At 37.2% G+C, this 8539-nt stretch overlaps 1 protein-coding gene and 1 pseudogene across 1 annotated transcript; one reads left to right on the top strand and one right to left on the bottom strand.

Annotated features, from left to right (window-relative positions):
* The first annotated feature begins 219 nt into the window (after window positions 1–219).
* LOC129891249 (tryptophan synthase beta chain 1-like) lies at window positions 220–3106 on the top strand (annotated as a pseudogene).
* A 203-nt stretch (window positions 3107–3309) lies between these two features.
* On the bottom strand, window positions 3310–8539 carry LOC129891250 (glucose-6-phosphate/phosphate translocator 1, chloroplastic). Its single transcript, XM_055966540.1, has 5 exons — window positions 7584–8539; window positions 6382–6607; window positions 5592–5814; window positions 4365–4578; window positions 3310–3582 (listed from the first exon to the last, which is right to left on the bottom strand). Exons 1-5 carry the CDS (start codon window positions 8091–8093, stop codon window positions 3571–3573), a joined length of 1185 nt encoding a protein of 394 aa, XP_055822515.1. The 5' UTR covers window positions 8094–8539; the 3' UTR covers window positions 3310–3570.

Raw genomic sequence — 8539 nt, forward strand, 5'->3', positions numbered from 1 at the left:
GGATAAGGAGAAGAGTTTGATTATTATTCAAAGTTGAGGAAAAGTTTAATTTTAAAAGTGAATTTTGGGGTGAAAATCATATTTTTGTTTAAATGCATAAAATTTCCGGTCATAAATGGAAACTCTTGAAATTCTTTAAAAAAGCAAAAATCAGCCACGTCATTTTAACTGGGTCCTACATACCCTTTTACAAAGTTGTCGTTAAAAAAACAAAGATTCCAGATTTCCTTTATTTTGAGAAATCATCCAAACATGGCCTTCTCCTCACCGAGCCAAATAGCTCCACCGCTACCGAAGCCTCACCGTTTCTCCTCCTTATCCCAATCGCAAATACCCTTCAAATTCATCAAAATTACGTCTTCACCCACCAAACCACCTGCCATAGCTTGTGTCCTCACCGGAAAATCAATGGATGCTGCCGTCGTTCAACAACCCGATTCGGGAAGTTCGGCGGTAAGTATGTACCGGAAACTCTAATGCATGCTCTCGAAGAGCTCGAAACCGCCTTCCATTCACTCGCCACTGACCTAGACTTTCAGGTGTTTTGATTTTCTGCATTCTCCGATTGTTTATGATTTCGTTTCATTTCTTCTTGTATCTGAATGAAATGGATGTATGAAAGTTTTATATAGTTTAGTTAAACTACATTGGAGGATCTAACACATACATTAAGAAATTTACTAAATATTTCATTGTGAATCCAGTTATTATTGTATATTAACTTGAAATTGCTATAGAACTCATAAACTTCGAATCATGAATCTGCTTGACTCCAGCTGTTTCAGAATTGAGGCATAGTTGATGGATTTGATTGATTTCAAACCTCTAACTTGTTTGTAAACCATTTATGCTGACTGCAGAAGGAACTAGATGGGATATTAAGCGATTATGTTGGAAGAGAGAGCCCTCTTTATTTCGCGGAGCGACTTACTGAGCATTATAAACGTCCAGATGGTAAAGGGCCACTGATCTATCTGAAGAGAGAAGATCTAAACCACACAGGTGCGCACAAAATCAATAATGCTGTTGCACAAGCTTTGCTTGCCAAGCGCTTGGGGAAAAAACGCATTATTGCCGAGACAGGGGCTGGTCAGCATGGTGTTGCCACTGCAACTGTTTGTGCTCGGTTTGGTTTGGAGTGTATTATTTATATGGGTGCTCAAGATATGGAGAGGCAAGCACTGAATGTCTTCAGAATGCGACTGCTTGGAGCTGAGGTCTGTATCATACATTATGGATTGGCCACTCTGTTCATAGCTTACTTGAGGAGAGATTTTGAAAATTGAATCAACGTATTCGCTGATTAACTTTTGTGATTTCACTGAAATAACTGCAACTTTTTATTAACTGACCCGGTTATCTGCAATGACACTTACTCGTTCAAGTAAATCGTTTGGTTTCTTCTTGATGCTTTATAGATGAATTTCACAGTAAATGTACTTTGTTTTTCTCTCATTCATAAATTCTCAATTGCAGGAGTGATTAATAAGTGTGGTCTATAGGTACATGAACAAAAGTTTGAGTGCAAAATGTTGGTAAATGGGGAGAATAGAATGTGATATGAATAATGATATCCATGAACTTAGAGAGTAGGATAAGATGTATACAGACGGGGAGGGGCATCCATGAATCAGTCAAATAACTGCAAAGTAAGTGAGAAGTTGCCCGGAAATTTTCTTGTTTTGCATTAATTACCCTTCCTCTATTTTGATCTGAAGACCATTTAGAATTCTATTTAGTGCTTGTGGACCATGGTTAGCTGAACCATTGTCTTTCTTCTTTTATACATCCCTGTAGATGGTCAAGCTTCTTCGTTTTTCCTTCTTCTTCTTGTGATAATTACATAATTTTATCTTATACTTTGAAAGAGTAATCTTTCTATTGCCCAAGTTATTCAATATATTCAATTACATTTCCCCAAATTGCAGGTTAGAGCAGTCCACTCTGGAACAGCTACGCAAAAGGATGCTACTTCAGAAGCTATGAGGTATTGGGTTACAAATGTTGAAACAACTCACTACATACTTGGATCTGTTGACCACACCCTTACCCCATGATGGTTAGGGAGTTCCATGCAGTGATTGGTAAAGAAACAAGGAAGCAAGTATTGGAAAAGTGGGGTGGGAAACCAGATGTGCTTGTTGCATGTGTTGGAGGAGGTTCAAATGCTATGGGACTGTTTCATGAGTTTGTTGATGACAGAGATGTGAGGTTGATTGGGGTGAAAGAAGCAGGTTTTGGTCTAGATAGTGGTAAACATGCTGCCACTTTGACAAAGGGAGAGGTAGGAGTACTGCATGACGAAGATGGACAGATAGTTGAGCCTCATTCTATCAGTGTAGGGTAATAACTTGAACTTTGCTCGTTATCAAAGTGCTCAATTTGCTATTACAAACTCCTGAGTTGGTACACTTGACGCTACCAAAATAAGTATATTCGCCCAAAATCAAATCTTTACATCTGCTAAGTTCTAACTGGGTTTATTCCTCTGACGGATTATTAGATTAGATTACCCTGGAGTTGGGCCAGAACACAGCTTTTTGAAAGATATGGGGAGAGCAGAATATTATAGCATCACAGATGAGGAGGCTTTGGAAGGTGATAAATGATTTCACTTTTTTGTTGTTCTAAGCTTTACATTTGATTTCGTTCCCTCTTTGAAGTTATTATTTTTCTAGTTTGTAACTGGCTTTCACTTTGCCTGTATCTTACAAACCCGTTCTTGTTTCACTTATGCCTTATGTTTGCAGCCTTCAAAAGGCATCATCCCCGCTCTGGAAACATCTCATGCTCTGGCCTACTTAGAGAAGCTGTGTCCAACTTTACCGAATGGAACTAAGGTCGTGCTTAACTGCAGTGGTAGAGGCGATAAAGATGTTCAGACTGCTATTAAATATTTGAAGGTTTGATGTAAACATTGGTAATACTTGGCCCAAAGGACTCTTTTTGCTTTGAAAGGTAACTTGGAGTATTTTCTGTTTTATAGCAGAAACAAATTTTGTAAGTTAAATGAAGAGTTTTGTCGAAATTTTGTTGCTAGAGATGTTGATTCATGAACCCAGTACTATCTTTTGATTGTTGAAAGATCCATGTATACTTCTCGTCACTTGGTTTCTAACTTTCTATCAGTGGTGTTTCCACCAGGAAGTGTGCGTTTTATTTCGTTTTGTACAGATTCTTCGATAAATTCACGAGCCAAATTTCACTTTGATTGGCCCTCAGACTCAATCAATGCCAAACATGGACCGCTAGCAAAGGCAATCCTGCTGTTTATTTGAGCCAAATTCTGGGAGGTTTATAAGCCAAATGTGCTTCAATGAACTAATTTATACCACTCTCAACCAAGTATTCAGTTTATTAGTACATTTTTTGATATCTCTACGAATAACAAAACAAGGAAAACCAGCCTTAGTAACTCTATAGGATTTGAGTTAATTTTAACCCATTATTGCTATATCTACATACTCATAAGTTCCATGCTCAACCCAAAGTAAGGGTAGACCGAGGATCCTGAGAGATGTTTTCTCAACACCTCAAGGTTCTCTTAAATGCCTTTTATATGGAAATCCTTCATTGTTTTGCCTGCATAACATTCAAAGAATTAGAGGGCAAGCAGTGAAAATGATTAAAAAAAAATGGAGCCTTGGACTAGCGCAAAAACATGGAAAACATGAGCATCAAGTTTAAGTTACTCTCAATGAAAGAGCAGAAAATTGCGAGCATTAAAGAAGAAAGATCGTTTTGAAGGATTGGTGATACAAGAAAATGCAGTACCATGGTTTCTATTGCACAACAACAGTGATAACAAAAAAAAACACCTCGATCCCAACTCCTAAGCAAGTTGGGAGTTGGTTATATGAATTATCACCTCTGTACGAACTCATTTCATTCCAATATTTCAATGATAATTTCTATCACACTTGGCTTTAAATTACCTCTACCTCTCCTCAAGGATCAACGTTGATCCTTCCCCACTGTGATCCCTAGGTGACTTGAACCTACAGACCCAAGGTTCGAGGTGAAGGGTGCTTTTAACTTGAACTAGCTGGCATTGGTGTAATGACAGGATCAAATGTATCTCCCCTTAAATTGGGAGGGAATGATAGTTCCAATCAAATATGCCTCAATTCCGAATCACTTGGGGTACATATGAACACATATAGAGAGGAGCTGAAAGATCCGAGTGAAGTTGTTGTGTGAAGGAAAAGTAGCTCTCTCTCATTCCCGTGTTTATAATGACAATAGTTATGGGGAAAACTAGTTTGCTTGCCGTTCAATTGGAAAAAGCTATAGACTTTAGAAATATATCAAGCACGCACAATCAATCACATCTGATACAGAAAGGCCAAAAATGAAATTATCACCTGTGAGTACAAGAAAGTTCCAAGAATTGCAATGGCAGCTCCAAGAGCGTTGACTGGCTGGACGGGTGTACGGAATATAATGATGGAGGAGACAATTACAGAAATACGTTTCATGGTGTTTCCAATACTAAACGTCAAAGGAGATATCTCATCCAGAGACATGTATGAAACTTGATTGTAGAGGTGATAAAATACACTCTGGGCAGCCATCCACCTGTTTTCAACAAACATTCACCACATTAAACACCAGTCAACAACGAAGCTACATTTTTAATGGAAGAAACTAGAAAGTATAGATTCTCAAGCCTTGATTAGATTAAAACAAAATTAACTCTAGACCAGTTCATGGACTTTCTACTTTCACTATGCTTTCTAAAGTATGTGATGCAACTACTTCCCAAAATCCTCCCTCATCACATTCCGAAACAGCTCAAACTAATGGATTAAAAGGGTATCCACCATTCTTGATACCAATTCACTTACTCACATATCAGTTGACACTACACGGGTAGCGTTAAAATTGTTCTAGGAGTAGTAAATTCAGATGAAGTAAAATATATACTCCACTCACACACAACAAATTAATTCCCACTTCTTGGGAGTGAAAGGCTGGTCTTGAAGAGCCTAGATCAGCTCAGAAAGCTCAAGTTATCTTTTGTCAAAGAAGGACGGAACAGGCACACTGACTACTCTGATTGAGCGTGAACTGAGAAAAAGTAGCTAGTGTTATATTGTTCTAGTAGTAGTAAAATTCAGATGAAGTAAAATATAAACTGCTCTCACACACAGATATGTCTCAATCTCAAGGAAGAACTTGTCGCTCTATTTAAGCATGTTTCATAATATTGATAAACCTAGTTTCTCTAGCACTAAAAGTTCTCTACATTTTCAATTGACATAAAGTCTCAAACATGATTAAAATTATTGCAGTCAAATGTAGTACTCTCTTTGTAACAATTTATGTGACATCATTAGTATTTGTGTAGTTAAATAGGTTCTTTCCATGCATTTTGAATTATTAACTATTATAACATATAGTAATTTTCATGTAGCTTCCAAATATGTAAATATTATTTCCAAAAGCATACAGAATTGAATACTTTGACCCTCGTACTCCGAACCCACATAAAGTGGAACGAAGGAAGTACTATTTAAACCAGGGAAATTATTGGCAAAGAGCAGATTACATAAAATGTAAAAAGGGTATGATGGCAGTCATGTGATTACCAGACTATTTGGGGTCCAATTTGAGAGACAGCCTTTTCAAATCCTAGTGCCCACATTTGTGGTCCCTCAACAGCAATGGCAAATGGTGTGAGAATCAGCAAAGACAGCATAGACAAGCAAGCATAGTAGTTCATCCCACTAACAGACTTCCCCTTCATACCCTTCTTGGAGAATATATTTCTGAAGACAAATGCCACATTCGAGATCATAGCCCCCGAGAAACCTAACGTTGACAAACCAACAAAGCAGATAAAATCATCAGCAAACAAATTCATAAGCAAAGTTGTCTTCAACACTCAAAACCACTTAATTGTCAAACACATCACAAAATGCCAAGACCACTGCCACCTGATTAAACAAAAAACAAGTCAGCCTAGTAAAAACTCGGATACTATTTCATCCATAAGGAAGGTCTCTTAGAATTATAAAGTGATGGAATGCATCACACAGCAATCCTTCCATTAATCAGAGAACTATCAAACTTGAGATGTCAGAATTACCCTCAGAAAATGAGGCACTATATGGTGTATTTAGTATGCCAAAGGTCATTTTTTGGATAATGTTTTCCATGAACAAGTCAACTTGTGATATTTGGTTACCAAAAAAAGGTTTTTCATTCATGGAAATTTTTTTCCATTGAAATTACTGATGTCATAAAAGAATTCTCTTATGCTGAGAAAGATTTGCCAGAAAATTCTGTGTATAGGATAATGACATAAAAAATGTTTTCCATGCCACAGGCAAGAGAATCAACACAAATGATGGGGGAAATTAAAAATTAACTGATTACCAATCCAGTTGAAGTTCAACTCTGTAAGAGCAGAAAGACCACAACCACCAATGATGGGGATAAGAGATAAGTAAACGGCCGTAGGGAATGTCTCTCCCAAGAGGAACCTTGAAACCAAAACGCTAAAAGCAGGTTCACCACTCTTGATGATGTGAGTGAATGAAACTGCCACCTTTGACATGCTCACTGTAGCTGCCACATGCCCAATTGTATGTGCAACGGCAACCTAGAATACAAAACAGGAAGAAAACAAAGAGTGATTAAGACTCTGTTCGGCATAAAAAAACAAACTTTTTTCAGATAATGATAGTATCCAAGGTAGTCTGTGTGCACGTCTACGTGCTATCTCGCACTAGTAAGTGTATTAAAAAACTCTGACCACCGAAACGAAGGAGAAAAGAGACACTTAGCATTGAAGGTCTCTTATGGTTTTCATCCACAAAAAAACAAAACTTTTTCCAGATAATGATAGTATCCAAGCTAGTCTGTGTGCACGTCTACCTGCTATCTCACACTAGTACATGTATCAACTAACTCTGACCACCGAAACGAAGGAGAAAATAAATCACTTAGCATTGAAGTTCTCTTATGATTTTCATCCACAAAAAAACAAAACTTTTTCAAAATAATGATAGTATCCAAGTTAGTATGTGTGCACGTCAATCTCACAGTATGTGCTAACTCACACTAGAACATTTATCAAATAACTCTGAACACCAAAACAAAGGAGAAAAGAAATCACATAACATTGAAGGTCTCTTATGGTTTTCATCCACAAAAAAACAAAACTTTGTTTTCATAAAACAATTGTTGTGTACTTCAAAACCAACACACTTTTGTTGTTTTGTGTTCTTTGTCGGCAAACCCAGAAAACATTTCTCTCAACATTAAATCCACACAAAATCAAAAATCAAATTTAGGTATTATGTTGGTAAATGTATCTTGATTAAGCCAAAACCACTTAACCCATAAAAAATAAAACCAAGATCCATGGCAGGTAAAAGTTTCACTATCACAACAACCATAGACTAGATCCCCAGTTAACCAAACATTACAAAACACATCACAAGTACCACAGGCAACCAAACAACAAGGCATAAAACATCAAAATTATGGACAGAAAACATCATCAAAACAAGAAAATAAGCAAAAAGTTGTTGCCTTTAACCAATTGGGTATCCTAAAAACTCAATTTTCCTTACCGGGAAGAGAGTTTTCCAGAATTCAAGATCAGTTTTGGGAGTTTCTGCAATTCTAAGAGCCCAAGAAATCAACATAATAAGTGAACCAGCAGCAAGTGACAAAGTTGATGTTAACCAAGGGAATGGAAAAGCATTCAACACTTTCTTATTATATATATTAAAAATCACATTCAAAAACCACCAAGTAGCAAAATAAACACCGATCTTCATCCTCCTTGCCAACTCCGTTTTAGATTCGGGTCCTTCAATCGGTTCAGCCCGATCCGCTTCATAAGCCTTACACTTAACCAAAGCACTATTTTCATTAGATCTCTTCAAACCCCCAAAACTTTCAACAGAAGAAACATAAACAGGCTTTGAAACCGATACACCGGAGCTCCGGCGAGACTTCATCGCCGGTAATGGCGGAAGTAGAGAGAAACGACCTGAAGAAGTCAAAGATTGTGACTTTGACCGGGTGAAATCACACCCATTGATTGTAAAAGCCGATTGCTTCACTGTTGAGATCATAGTTTTACGCTGGCAAGCGAAAATTCAGATGGGGGTTTTGACTAAAAATTAAAAGTTTTTTTTTTATAATATTATATCAGCAAAAACACAAAAACCCCAGATCAAGATTTTTACGAACGAAGAAGAAAAACTAAAAAACTTGAAAAAGGGTTTGTTCTTCACGGCTCTGTCTACCTAGAAAGAGCCTGAAAAACCATGAACACTCCGTGTAACAGAGGAGATGTAATTTTCTGATAAACACAGAAAGAGGATTGAAATCTCAGTGATGAAAGGCAAGATCGACCATGTGATGATCCAAAAAAAAAAAGTTTTTAAAGTGTAAAACCAAAGATTTATGGAAGAAAGTGTGTATTGGAATAGTAGGGTGGCTGGCAAAAAGTAGTATAGAAGAGTTTGTTTGGAGGTGGGCTCTTTTTTGTATTATTTTTTCTGTTCCTCTATTATAA

This window comes from Solanum dulcamara, chromosome 6 (genome assembly GCF_947179165.1).
Source record: "Solanum dulcamara chromosome 6, daSolDulc1.2, whole genome shotgun sequence".
Taxonomy (NCBI): domain Eukaryota; kingdom Viridiplantae; phylum Streptophyta; class Magnoliopsida; order Solanales; family Solanaceae; genus Solanum; species Solanum dulcamara.

What these genes read in the sequence shown, in the direction of transcription:
- LOC129891250 (XM_055966540.1), bottom strand. Translation starts at nt 8,093, where the DNA reads ATGATCTCAACAGTGAAGCAATCGGCTTTTACAATCAATGGGTGTGAT. An exon ending in GTTGAACTTCAACTGGATTG is followed by an intron (nt 5,815 to 6,381) that starts GTAATCAGTTAA and finishes TGTCAACGTTAG; the next exon opens with GTTTCTCGGGGGCTATGATC. An exon ending in ATTGGACCCCAAATAGTCTG is followed by an intron (nt 4,579 to 5,591) that starts GTAATCACATGA and finishes TGTTGAAAACAG; the next exon opens with GTGGATGGCTGCCCAGAGTG.